General features: G+C 40.0%; 6 protein-coding genes across 6 annotated transcripts; all 6 read left to right on the top strand.

Annotated features, from left to right (window-relative positions):
- Positions 1-23: 23 nt before the first annotated feature.
- Positions 24-573, top strand: BATDEDRAFT_21763 (uncharacterized protein; the record flags this gene model as incomplete). Its single annotated transcript, XM_006675312.1, has 2 exons — positions 24-199; positions 303-573. The coding sequence occupies 2 exons, from the start codon at positions 24-26 to the stop codon at positions 571-573; spliced, it is 447 nt and encodes a 148-aa protein (XP_006675375.1).
- A 705-nt stretch (positions 574-1,278) lies between these two features.
- BATDEDRAFT_9006 (uncharacterized protein) lies at positions 1,279-2,741 on the top strand (the record flags this gene model as incomplete). Its single annotated transcript, XM_006675004.1, has 6 exons — positions 1,279-1,359; positions 1,522-1,616; positions 1,695-1,977; positions 2,054-2,329; positions 2,405-2,542; positions 2,604-2,741. The coding sequence occupies 6 exons, from the start codon at positions 1,279-1,281 to the stop codon at positions 2,739-2,741; spliced, it is 1,011 nt and encodes a 336-aa protein (XP_006675067.1).
- A 308-nt stretch (positions 2,742-3,049) lies between these two features.
- Positions 3,050-3,274, top strand: BATDEDRAFT_85453 (uncharacterized protein; the record flags this gene model as incomplete). Its single annotated transcript, XM_006676260.1, has 1 exon — positions 3,050-3,274. The coding sequence occupies one exon, from the start codon at positions 3,050-3,052 to the stop codon at positions 3,272-3,274; it is 225 nt and encodes a 74-aa protein (XP_006676323.1).
- A 729-nt stretch (positions 3,275-4,003) lies between these two features.
- BATDEDRAFT_8599 (translation initiation factor 2) lies at positions 4,004-6,821 on the top strand (the record flags this gene model as incomplete). The annotated part of the gene is made up of 9 exons (XM_006674965.1): positions 4,004-4,358; positions 4,450-4,506; positions 4,609-5,040; positions 5,108-5,157; positions 5,235-5,654; positions 5,782-5,998; positions 6,072-6,209; positions 6,283-6,591; positions 6,667-6,821. 9 exons carry the CDS (start codon positions 4,004-4,006, stop codon positions 6,819-6,821), a joined length of 2,133 nt encoding a protein of 710 aa, XP_006675028.1.
- Positions 6,822-6,975: 154 nt separating this feature from the next.
- On the top strand, positions 6,976-9,449 carry BATDEDRAFT_34065 (uncharacterized protein; the record flags this gene model as incomplete). Its single annotated transcript, XM_006675679.1, has 9 exons — positions 6,976-7,013; positions 7,194-7,252; positions 8,113-8,116; positions 8,142-8,249; positions 8,338-8,426; positions 8,547-8,651; positions 8,722-8,959; positions 9,041-9,146; positions 9,236-9,449. 9 exons carry the CDS (start codon positions 6,977-6,979, stop codon positions 9,447-9,449), a joined length of 960 nt encoding a protein of 319 aa, XP_006675742.1.
- A 474-nt stretch (positions 9,450-9,923) lies between these two features.
- On the top strand, positions 9,924-11,259 carry BATDEDRAFT_34064 (proteasome regulatory particle lid subunit RPN11). Its single transcript, XM_006675678.1, has 5 exons — positions 9,924-10,053; positions 10,177-10,354; positions 10,442-10,700; positions 10,783-10,950; positions 11,033-11,259. The coding sequence occupies exons 1-5, from the start codon at positions 9,939-9,941 to the stop codon at positions 11,222-11,224; spliced, it is 912 nt and encodes a 303-aa protein (XP_006675741.1). The 5' UTR covers positions 9,924-9,938; the 3' UTR covers positions 11,225-11,259.
- Positions 11,260-13,167: the final 1,908 nt, after the last annotated feature.

Raw genomic sequence — 13,167 nt, 5'->3', positions numbered from 1 at the left:
GCTATATTTTGACAGCTGTTCCAATGACTACAGATAGTGAACTCAAGGTCCGTCAAGGGTCTGTAGTCAAACCACAGCCAGGGAAAGCACCTACTAGTAAACTACAGCATAATTTGGAATCTGCAGCATGGCTTTTAGCCAGCGGCGGTCTTGCATACTACCTGCGACCAGATCAAGTTATGTTGTCCAACACGCACAGGTCAGCCTCTGAATCCAGAAACTATCAATTATATATCACATGCATAAACTATAGACTTTGTCACTGACGGCATGATTCACACTCATTTTGTAAACGAACCCAGTATATGGTTCTATCTGTCCTTGATATCTGCATTGGCCTTTTTCTCCGTCTTTTTGTATTTGGAGCTGTATTTACCACGCAAGCAAGGTCGACGAGTCAATTATAAACAGTGGGAAAGTGATGCGCCAAGGAGTATTCAGTTTGCGACTCTATTTGGTGTTAGCACAACGATCTGTACAAATGCTCTTGTTTGGGGATCGTATGGGGCCATGTCACCGCTGTTGCTGTTTATCTGGTTCATGGGATTAACTACTATTATTTCATTGTTTTAAAGCCGTATTCATATGAAATGGAATACTTTTGTATTAATCTTGCAGTGATTTCTTCAGAATAAACAATGGTTAAATATTCGTTACACCTGTTGGGCATTCTCGATTCTTCAAAATACAACATCCGCCATATGAGATTGACTTTATATACCTCCACTCTTGGCGTCTTATTTTACGTGAGTACAACTGTAAATGGTGAATATCTACACAAGTTATCCAAGAGTAATCTGTCTATTTAATGAGATTGAAACCCATTTCAGTTTAAAGGATTCAATAAGCTGATTCAGATTTTATTTTAAATACCAATACTGAATGGATTTGAATCGACTGTTTTATTGGTTCTTCTAAAACATTAAATGCCGAGTATGAGCATTTCATTTAAGCTTTTTAGTAGATTGAATAACCAACTCATCAGTTTGGGTTGAGTACATGACAATGAATCCGAGTGTGTGACTGGGAATAACCCAAGACTAGGTTTGCAACACTTGACACACTGCTAGACTCATTAGTGTTTAAAGAGCGTCGTTGTCAGTGTACTGTTGATATCCAAAAATGGCAGACAGACATCCAATTATTTCTAAAACAAAACCAGAATGAGCATCAACTCGCATCACTGAGATTGGGTCAAGACAATGAGCTCACTGTGACCATGTTAGATTTTTAAAATCAGTGTTCATTTGCCACCATCACTGACTTCATTTGAAAAGAATGTCAAAAAAACCTGTTCGTATATGGGTAGATGGTTGCTTTGATGGCATGCACTATGGCCATGCCAATGCTCTTCGACAGGTGGGCCATTGAGGTTTTATTTCTATTGCAGCTACAAGCTCACCTTTTATTGCATAGTCAATGTCTGAGCTATGGATTTGACCAGTGTGTTGATATCAAAACGTATCAGTTACTAACCCAACTGGCTACCATTTGCAAATGCACCACTTCAACTCTCACTAGGCAAAAATGATGGGTGATCATCTAATCGTTGGTGTTCATTCGGATGAGGAGATTGAGCGCAACAAAGGTCCAACTGTCATCAAGGAGAATGAACGGTAATTTATCAGTTTCGACTGTCAGGCTGTTGCAAAATAATGGCTGGTATCTGACCTTTTTTATGGTGTGCGCTTCAGATATGCTGCTGTTGCAGCATGCAAGTGGGTCGATGAAGTGGTGCCAAATGCTCCTTACTTGACCATGGTCGAGTTTCTAGACAAATACAATTGCGACTTTTGTGTTCATGGAGATGATGTAACCACCATGGCAGATGGATCTGATTGCTATCATGCCGTGAAATCTGCTGGAAGATACCAGGAATGCAAGCGTACAGAAGGCATTTCAACCACAGATCTGGTTGAGCGAATGCTTTATTTGAAAAATCATCCATTGACTGCCGATTCTAATCTAAACTACATGGTGAGCTATTGATGATTTGACTGAGCTCTTGTTTTTCTTACAATGACTTAACTCTGTGCTGTATTATAAACACTAGAGACCTCAGGCGTTTGTCGTTCACGATACAGATGATAAGCTGCGTATTTTTTCTGAAAACAATCGTAAACGAAGGCCAGATGATCGAGTGGTATATGTAGCAGGATCATTTGATATGTTTCATACTGGGCATATTGAGTATTTAAAAAACGCCTGCAAGGAAGGTACATATGTTGTGGCTGGAATATATAGCGACAAAGCTGTTAGCTGCACCAAACGTGCAGAGTATCCCATCATGAATCTTCATGAGCGTGCTCTGAGTGTTTTAGCATGTCGTGTAAGTCAAAGTTTGAAAGTTTGCTAGTCGATATCTGAAATTTAGTGTGCTCATAATGATCTTGCTTTTATATAGTATGTCGATGATATCATCATGGATGCTCCGGTTGTTCCATCTCTGGAGTTTCTAAACGAACATCACATTGATGTTGTTTGTCATCTTGCAGCGACATCGAGTGAGGTTCAGGATGAAGATATATACAAGGTAGACCATGTAGTTTTGTCTGATATCAAAACCATTAAACCAACATTTTACATACTCATAGGCTGCAAAGGAAGCTGGAAAATTCAAGGAGATTGACAATCCTTTTCCAGATGCATCCACAGACAACATTGTTCGCCGTATTCTTTCCAATCATCTTCAGTACGTATCCATTGCATTACGTAGATTTGCACAATATCGAGATACTTGAAACCAATCTTGACATCAAGATGCAATTGGCTTACTGCGGTGTATGATTTGGCTATATATTTTTTTGTAGGTATGAAGAGCGCAACCGTAGAAAGGCGGCCAAAGCAGCTCTCGAAGCACATTTGGCAACCTAAACCTGATCCACAGCATTTTAAACTCAAAATGAACAGAAAATTGCATGAATGTTTTAGAAATATTAATAAACAATATTGCCAGTAAGCATGCGTGCTGATTGACTGCATCGACACTTTTTGATCGAGTCCAAAATTTGACAATTGGAATTTCGCACGTTTGCCCAACTTTAAAAAAATGTTGCGAGTGTGGAAATACACTACATACAGCAACCAGCCATTGACAGCATCTTGGATCCTGAACAAAGAGCAAGCACTCACCTCACATAGAGCACATCATTCTGTTCGTGCTTTTTCCAGTTCATCATGTCTAACAGATAACCGCAATGACCAAAACTTGAGAAAACCATCGCGATGGAACTCGAATGATCAGTCGACAGTGAGTTTAAGAGCTCTGAACTAGTATATTACATACCATTAGTATGTGGTGAAATGGTTCTTTAGCTTTCTGCATTTTTACTGTTCTACTCGTACTTTTCGAACTAATGCATCTTAGAGTTGGACTGATTTCACTAGATCACTGGATGCCTCGAAAGACACTGAACAGAGTAAAAATATGGATTATCCAAAGACTGGTTTAGCAAGTATAAAGACTCTGCATAATAGTTCCAAATTGCCTTCAATCCAACTTTCCAATCAACCATCCACTTCATTCCCCATGCCTAAATTTTCTAGCAGTAATGTCAACTATGTTTCAAACATATCATCTCAGCCATCGCAAGTACCCGACGCATCCAAACCCAAACCACTTTTGTCATCAGATAAAAGAGTAGGGTTGTATCCTGGAAAATCGATTGATGTTTCCAAATGGAGTAAACCGATTGCTTCAAATACATCATTTAAGAACGAGTCCAAGTCGCAAACGTTTCCATTTCAATCCAAAGAATCTGGAGCATGGCGCAAACCTCAATGGAATCCACAGAATAACAGTACGTATTCAAAAAATACTACTTCTGGACAACTTCGACCTGCCCAAGACAATGGTCGGGTTCCTGAGCCGTCTAATAGATTTCCAAAAAGCGGCCAGTTTAATAATGGATCGTTTCAATCCAATGGGCCACAAGATCGACAGAATTCATTCAAAAACGACTCAAATTCGTACTGGCCTCGCAATGTGTTGAATAAATCGGATATGCTTAATGAAAGTAAAGGATCTCAGCAACGTCCTAATCAAACATCTGGTAATCCAAAACCTCAGCAACAAGAATCAAGCAATCTTTCTGATTTGAATTACACTTCCATACCCATACTGGATATACACGATAATGACGACGATTTTGACAACAAGTCATCTCGTGGTTATTCCAAATCAGGAAAAAACGACCGTGATAAGGAGCGTCGTCAACGAGAACTTGATCGCAGAGAGCGTGAGCGTATACAACAACTGGAGCGTTCCAATCAAAAAAAGAAATTGACAACCAAAAATATTTTACTTCCAGAAGGTATCACTATTGCTAATCTAGGCACGCTGATGGAGGTTAAATATGGTAAGTCGATTGATTTTATAGCGGATTGAGCTTATACTGTTTAGAATGATATCATTGGTTTCTGACCTGTCAATGTGATGTTACAATATAGAGAAGCTTGCTCGACGAATGATAAAAATGGGATTTGAGGAAACAGAGGCAAACTATGGTATGTTGTTGAATTCAAAACATACTAGTTTTATTTTTACTGATAATACGTTGGGGTTTGTATATTTAATTGATCATTGATTAAATCGAATCTGCCATCTAGTGTTGACGGCTGAAAACGCAGGTCTGATTGTCATGGAATACGGTATGAATCCAGTTATGGTTGAGCTTGAAAAGGTACAGTTAAGTGCTCGACCAGAGCCAGTAGATTGGACACAATACCCGCTTCGTCCGCCTGTTGTAACCATCATGGGACATGTCGATCACGGCAAAACCACATTGCTAGACTCACTTCGTAAAACGTCTGTTGCAGCCAGCGAAGCTGGTGGTATTACACAACATATTGGTGCCTTTTCAGTCGTATTGCCATCGAGCCAGCGAATTACCTTTTTGGACACGCCTGGCCACGCTGCGTTTTCTGCTATGCGGGAGCGTGGTGCACAGATCACAGATATTGTTGTCTTGGTAGTAGCTGCTGACGATGGTGTGATGCCACAAACAGTCGAGGCAATCAAACATTCTGTAGCAGCAAAAGGTATATTTGGTTTTTTTATGTTAATTGTTTTGTGTAATTATTCCAACATTTTAATTTCCCAATCTAGTTCCAGTTATTGTGGCACTAAACAAATGTGACAAGCCTGGAGTAAACATGGTAAGCAGTTTGCAGCATAAGTTGATATATTATTCAAAACTCACATTCATATGAATGCACGTATATTCACATTCAAGAAAAAAACCAAAGAAGACTTGCTTCGATACGAGCTTGTATTGGAAGAATACGGTGGCGAAATTCCGGCAGTAGAAGTTTCTGGTCTTACAGGGAAAGGACTCGACAGTTTAGAAGAAACCATTCTCACAGTATCCGAGGTGCTTGATATACGAGGCGATCCCAGCGGTGCTTGTGAAGCTATCATTATTGAATCCAAACTTAGTCGCGAACAAGGCAACGTAGCTACAGTTTTGGTTCGTCGCGGTACGTTGAAACCTGGTGCAGTTTTAGTTGCAGGATCAACGTGGTGCAAAGTACGCCGATTGGTTGATGAGAAGGGCGTGGAATTGAGCGAGGCAGGTCCTTCTACACCCATCTCAGTTACAGGATGGAAAGCTTTACCCAATGCTGGTGATGAGGTGTTGGAGGCTGAAAATGAGGTGAGTCGAAATACAAAACTTTTATGAATCTATTGTTTAAAGCGAAAAAACTGCATGTGTTTTGGCAGTTTGGTTAAAGTAGTGACTTGAGTGTTAATGTTTACTGAAACCTTGTTTGATATTGTAGATATCTGCTAAAAAGGTTATTCAAAGTCGGATACGACACAAACAACAGTTGCAGAATGTCCAACTTATTGAATCAATGAATGAAAAGCGATCGCAGGATAGAGTCGACCGAATTGAAACAAAGGAAAACGGGAAAGACAAGAAAAGGCATACTCAAGTAGAAACAAAAAATTCAATAGACCCCAATGCCATTCCCGAATTGCGACTTGTCATCAAAGGTTTGAAATGCTTGGACTTTTTGTACTGATACAGGATTATCGTACTGTAATTGATTGCTGACACGTTAAATAGCTGATGTTCACGGATCTTTGGAAGCATTGGAGGGAGTCATTCAGGGACTTCCAAACCACGAAGTTCAAGTTACAGCCATTTCATCTGGAGTGGGTGCAGTGACAGACACGGATGTTTCAATGGCTCTTGCAGCAAATGGTAGGCGATTTGATCAAATTGACAGTATGACTATTGCATGCTTTATTCACCTATATTGTATTATTTTATGCAGCACAAATTATTGCGTTCAATGTTGTCTGTGATCGCCGCGTATTAAGCGAGGCCAAGTCGAAAGCAATCAATATACACCAGCACCAGATCATTTATAAGCTCATTGACGACCTTAAACTCCAGATGAGCGAGTTACTTCCAGTCACGATTCTCAAAGAAGTAGTTGGCGAAGTCAATGTGCTACAGGTGTTTAGTATCAGTGCCAAGAACAAAAAAACCGACTCTATTGCTGGATGCAAAGTCATAAATGGCAAAGTACTACGCGGCAATAACATTCGTGTCATGAGAGATGGACAGGAAATCTATGCAGGTAAGCCATATTGAGCCATGTTTTAGATAGCACTTTATGCCTGCTGACTGCGCTATTGCGAATGACTGCCATTAGGGATGATCAAAACCTTCAAGCATCACAAAAAAGATATTATCGAGGCACTCAAGGGATTGGAATGCGGTATTGCCATTGATGGGTTTACAGATTACCAAGAAGGAGATGTACTGCAAGCATACAAAGTAACAGAAGTGAAACGCACTTTATCTTAAACCATGTGCTAATATGCACGACACCATGAATAAACAAGTGAATGGCTTTAGTCGCTGATAGCACATCTGCCAGTCAGCGTTGAGCTGTGAAATAATTCCCTTTAACAATTCGAGTTTTCCTCACTTGTGCTCGCTCCCACAACAATTTAATCAGCATGGGTCTGTGCAAGTGTCGCACAGTCACCAATCTTTGTGAGTATTTGTTTTGTGATACTTTATAGTCATGGCTGCAGACTCGCATTGTTTGTATGGCTTGCTCCTGCTGGTCTTGCCAATTCTCCTTCAACTCCTCGTTTAGAAATGACTGGATAGGCGTATTGGCTGGACATTCATTATACACACTAACACTATCTTGGAATATTTCAACATCAGTTTGTTTTGAGCACCGCAAGAATGTCTGCGAAACTTGCATCCAAAGCGACCACACCAAAGTAAATTACATATTGAGTTGCTAGTCTTGCCAGTCGAGCAAATGTATACCTGATCTTTATTTTAGAACGATCTTACTATCAAGATTTGGAAAATACAGCTTATGGCGATTTTGGAATTCATGACTAATGAATCTAATCTTGTGAACTGACTATACTCGCTAATTGAAACTTGACACTCTCAACTTTGAATGGTGACTGATACTGGGCTTTTTTCTCGATCCTGTAGTGTATAGGTATGTTTGGTTTTAAAAGTATTGATTCATTGGGATGTGAGCATGTAATTTTAAAAATGCAACATTACAGCGTATTCACGTAAGATAGGACACTCCTGCAGTGACTATTTTGCTTTGAAATAGACAGTGGTTAAATATTCGTTGCGCTTTCATACACAAACTATAGTTTTGAACTGAGATCACCTCTCATTTGGTATAACCATGCATTATGCAATCACCAGACTCATTCATTGGAATCCATATATTGGGATGGATTGTTGTCAATGCAAATCTACAAATTCATTCTTGTATCCTGAAATCACATACGTTCACGTTTTAATTCAAGAAAAGGTTGCACGCCTCGGGAATGCAACTGTTGTTTCCATACCCAATGCTCGATTTGGGTAAAAGAGAGTTGGAGATTAACAAGTATGGGATTTACTGCAACTGTAATGTGAGCATTTGTTCAGTTATGCAAAAATGAGCAGGGGCACAATGCTGTCTAGTAAATCTGGTGGATATGGCTGTTTATATATTTTGGTACTCTTGTTTAGTGTTCCACTTGCGTGAATACTGCTGTAGTGACCGAGTTATGCTTGACTGTTACAAAATATCCCGTCAAATAGACGATTAAACCTCTAACTTTAGTGTACAATTGGTAATACTATGATCTGATTTAGTCCGCTCATATTTACAATGGCTGCAGGATAGTGATTTCGACCCTGTTTGTATGTTATGTCGCAATACGCTTGCTACTGGAGAGGTGATTCGTTTAAGCTGTCTTGGTAAATTATATTTTCTCGTATAGTTTTTGATTTGGTATATCGTTTGATATTTTATTTTCAGTTGATTGATCTTGTAAATTTGGATTAGATCTATTCCATGTGGAATGCGTTAATGAGCACTGCAATGCGCTTCCAAGTCATACTGCACCTGCTGGATATGCATGTCCATCTTGCAAGGTGAGTGTGCTGCTCATTAATTCTGCTTTTGCAACCAACTTTCAGTTGCTTTGAAAAACACAACTATGACTTTGGGCTGAAGTGATCATGTTCTGAATGCATATCTGACAATTTTTACAGACTCCAATCATTCCTGCAGAAAATTCTGCATCTTCAATTGCAAAAAATATCTGGGCAACATTTAAAAACGAAAGATGGAGTCAGCATATTCTGCCCAAGCAAACAGTAAGTGCATGCTTTCAACGTTTTGTATTTGTTTTGGTATGCTGACAAATTGATATTTGACGTGGGCTAGGGAGAATCTGGATTTGGAACAGCAGTACAGCAGCAGAGTGTCGGTAGCAATAATACTAATGTGCACAACGAAGGTCCTGCTTTAAACAGCCATACAAGTTCTACTCATACTTTATCTGTGATGCCTACTGCAGCAAATGTTGCTACTACGATTCCACGCGTAGATTCTGCTCGTAACAGCGACACGATCGGGCAGCAGCATTCATCTGGTATTGCTTCGTCTGCCCATTTTCCTGACAGTAAGATCTAGTAAACTGCAGCGCATTACTCTACTTTGTGGATGGATCGCTAATTTTACTGCTGGTTTATTTAATTTTCAGATCGAATCGGCCGCAAGCCATCTCAACTTAGAATAGCTATTGATCCAGACGACAAAAAGTATAAGCGTAGGGGAGGATCTGTGATGGGTATATTTGAGCAATATTTGTAAGTTTTGATGTATGGAAGTAGGTTGAAATAATGGCTTTGATTAGATGCAAGTTTATCCATAATGTATATGAATTTGATATATCTAGGCCAAAGGGAAGATTAACGTGCCGTAAAATCATAACATATGTGCTGTTGGTGGTTGTGATCATTTTCTTGGGAAATATCATTCTTTTCTCATCGCCTGGAGTATCGATTTCAAGGCTTCCAACAGAGGTAAAAATGAGCAAGTCTTCAGAAGGGGTAGTCAATTTTGATGAGAGTGGTAAACGTGCAGCAGTACCGGGAGCAGTTGGTGTCTAGTTTTCATCTAACAAATCGATGATGCATGAATAAAGCCAATCAAAGTAGAAAAGTGAGTTTACATCACGTGATTGGTGAACGGATGAGGAATTCGGTTAGTAAAACCCCTTGTCCAGCATTCAATAAATCAGATATGGAGGTAGGCAGCGACTCTGGATATTGCAAAAACAAACCACTTGTTAGGGTCTGCTGTTTGATGGATGTTGAACTTGCAGTTGTTTAGTCAGTGATTTAAGGCAGCATTTTCCCCATCTCTAGTTTGATATTGAACCCATTACTAGACTAGTGGCTAACATTTACTGGCTGCATCTTATCTGCTTTGACTGCATACACCATTGCTGTATCTACACGAACGACCGACACGGAATACTTGATGGGATTTGGACATTGTATTTACGCCAATCTATGCAAACATTTCAAACGGCCTGAATACTTGCAACAAAACCTCATTCTCGAAACAATTGACTAAAACAGAGACTTCAGCGTTTAATGGGAGCCGGTGGTGGTATGGGAGCTGCCCAGCCTGGTTTGGACACTCCCACAGTCGATACTGCTGAGATGGTGTATATTTCTTCGCTAGCTCTTTTGAAGATGCTCAAGCACGGTAAACTATTTTATTGTTTGCAATCCAGATCAGAGTATACTAGAATAATCTGTGTTTTCAGCCTGCTAATCTTTCTATTTTGACATGGATCTTTGCAACGATCATTACAATGTAAAACTAAAGGTCGTGCTGGAGTGCCTATGGAAGTCATGGGTCTTATGCTTGGTGAATTCATTGACGACTATACTGTCCGTGTAATTGATGTGTTTGCTATGCCACAAAGCGGAACTGGTGTTTCTGTCGAGGCTGTTGATCCTGTATTCCAAACCAAGATGATGGACATGCTTAAGCAGACTGGAAGGTAATCATTTAACACCCTTTAGCTTTGCAGCTTCAACAGACACCTTTTGTTTTATGTATTGATGTTAGATTTTATGTGATATTTTAGACCAGAAGTAGTTGTAGGATGGTATCACTCTCATCCTGGATTTGGATGCTGGCTATCAAGCGTTGATGTGAATACACAACAGAGTTTTGAACAGCTCCATCCACGATCGGTTGCAGTAGTTGTAGATCCCATTCAATCTGTTAAAGGCAAGGTTGTGATTGATGCGTTTCGTCTAATCAATCCACACTCTGCTGTTCTTGGTGCTGAGCCTCGTCAGACTACATCCAACGTCGGACATTTGACCAAGCCCAACATGCAGGTGATTTTTGACTGGAAACTATACTGTGCATTCCAACACACCGAGCTCACAAGTATTTGCTTATATTCTAAATCATGTATAGGCACTGATCCATGGCCTAAATCGCCACTACTACTCGATGGCGATCAACTATCGTAAGAACGAGCTTGAGCAAAAGATGCTCCTTAATTTGCACAAAAAGACATGGACTCATGGGTTGACTCTCAAAAACTTTAATACTCATTCTGAAAGTAATGAAAAGGCAGTCAAGGTAAGGCCAGACTTGTTTTTATACTTGAATCTGGAGTCGGACACTTATATTTTGGATTCGCTTGATAACCATGAAATACTAGGCAATGCTTTCACTATCTGAAGCCTATAACAAATCTATCCAGGAAGAAATGTCCATGACACCAGAGCAGCTCCTGACACGCCATGTAGGTAAACAAGACCCTAAGCGTCACTTGGAGGACAAAGTGGAAGCGTCCATGTCAAGCAACATTGTTCAGTGTCTTGGATCTATGCTCGATGCAGTTTCGTTTTAAAAACAAAGAATGAATTACGGCCTGAATGTTTGAAGATTGCAATAGAGAGGCGGATGCTTTGAAATAGAATAAATAGGTAGCGGTGCAGGCCAGATGATTGATTTGTAGAATGATTTGGTCGAGCCAAACTCCGCTTTCTTGGCCCGGACATTCGACCCTAATAATGTTCCTAATACTAAAGTAATTATCCTTAGCCCAGCCAACATAGTTATTATTTGGGAAGAATTAGACCAACTATGCTATCATCGACCTTGGAAGCCACAGGAGCAATCGAGTCTAGTGCAGCTACAATTGATACCCAACCAGCCAGTAGTCAGGAACTGGATGTTGTCATACCTGCTGGAGTGTCACAAGATGATAGCTGTATACCGTCTACCACAAGTGCTTCTAAACATTCTACTCACAGTCACCTCAGTATAAAGAGCATTCACAGCTGCTGTAGTTCATGCAGCAGTCATTCACTCGCTCGTTCTCTGAGCCTCAACAACGGCCAATCAGCCTCTGCCAACAAACATACTCGCAGCCATAGCATGACTGCCACCATGCCTATTAAACCACCAGCCTTTATTCCTCCATGCGTCTATCCTACTGCTCATCCCTATTCTGCGTTTACTGCTGTTCCACATAAACTCCGACGCGAACGACATTTGTGTCTACAAGAGCTGATGATGTTGGAGCAGCCGTGGCTATTACTCCAAGATCAACACAACTCTTGTGCTGTTCCTGGCGAACCCTCATCTTTAGATTCAACTCAGCCCGCTGCTTATAGAAATAATGGCATATATACCGATAATATAGATCGTCAGAGAGCCATGCTCAATCAGCGTCAACATATTCGAATGGATATTGTTGCAAAAGGCTCTGCAATTGACCGGTTATTTGCTTCCTCTGATTGGGTACATTACAGTGCATTAATGTTTGAGGGAATGCAGTGTATTGATTGACTAACATTTGTGATGCTGGTACTATATTCTAGATTTCCACAAAGCAAGAACCTCCAGAATCCATTACAAGATTAATGCAATTGCGTCCAGATATGCTTTCGGCAAGATTTTCTCATAAAGATCTACATACATTGGAGCTGATTGCACAAGTGCGAATGAATGCATTAGCCATTTCTTCCGAATAATAAACACTGATATCATACTTTCACATCAAGTGATATCAGTTGATTCAATATTCAGTAGAAACGCAATACATTGACTGTATTGTTCTGTTTGAATGGATGATAGCCAAACCCAAGTGATCACAGGGTCGTTGTCATGCAAGCAAAATATATTGGGATAAATAACCAAAATCCCAAATGTACAAAGATGCCAAGTCTACCCATGATATTTTATCAAGAATGACATGTCGAGTATTGCTTGAACAGCTTGCATACATCAGAAATAAACATTACAAATTTTAGCAAGTTTCTAAATGTTATTATATTGTCAAATTCGTACAATTCTTGTTGAGCAACTTGCACTCACTACCTGTCAATTAAGATTCAAATCGTTATTAACATTGACCATCTTTTACTACGCAATCCATTGTATTTTAATTAAAAGCATATTCAACAATCACTGGTCTAGCTGACTGGGTAAATGAAGATATAGGATACGGATTGGATAGGTGGATAACACTGTCTACTGTAGCAGCCCACCGAACAAAAAGCAACCTTCTGATCATTGCAGTGATTCAGTTTTGCTAACCCTTTATAATGAGTACCACTGTAAGTAAAAACTAGTCATACTAGTCAGCACGAGCCTGCCAAATGTCGAGAGAAATCAACGAGATTCCGACGTGTTATTTCCAAAGTTGGTATGCATGCACTAGCTAGCACTACAGGCCACTGTCATATCTGCTTTCTCTTCTACTGGTTTCTGTTAGATCCTATCTTTCATATCACGTGAAAGGTTGGCTGGTAGCACCCATTGTATTGAGAGGAGACCAAAGCCACT

This window comes from Batrachochytrium dendrobatidis (genome assembly GCF_000203795.2).
Source record: "Batrachochytrium dendrobatidis JAM81 unplaced genomic scaffold BATDEscaffold_1, whole genome shotgun sequence".
Classification (NCBI taxonomy): domain Eukaryota; kingdom Fungi; phylum Chytridiomycota; class Chytridiomycetes; order Rhizophydiales; genus Batrachochytrium; species Batrachochytrium dendrobatidis.
The sequence above is the reverse complement of the archived record's forward strand: the minus strand, read 5'-3'. Positions and strand labels throughout refer to the sequence as shown.

Bases quoted from the DNA above. Each gene is read 5' to 3' on its own strand.
- BATDEDRAFT_34064 (XM_006675678.1), top strand. From the start codon at position 9,939: ATGGGAGCCGGTGGTGGTATGGGAGCTGCCCAGCCTGGTTTGGACACT. The intron at 10,701-10,782 runs GTGATTTTTGAC...AATCATGTATAG, and splicing joins TGACCAAGCCCAACATGCAG to GCACTGATCCATGGCCTAAA. The intron at 10,951-11,032 runs GTAAGGCCAGAC...ATGAAATACTAG, and splicing joins GTAATGAAAAGGCAGTCAAG to GCAATGCTTTCACTATCTGA.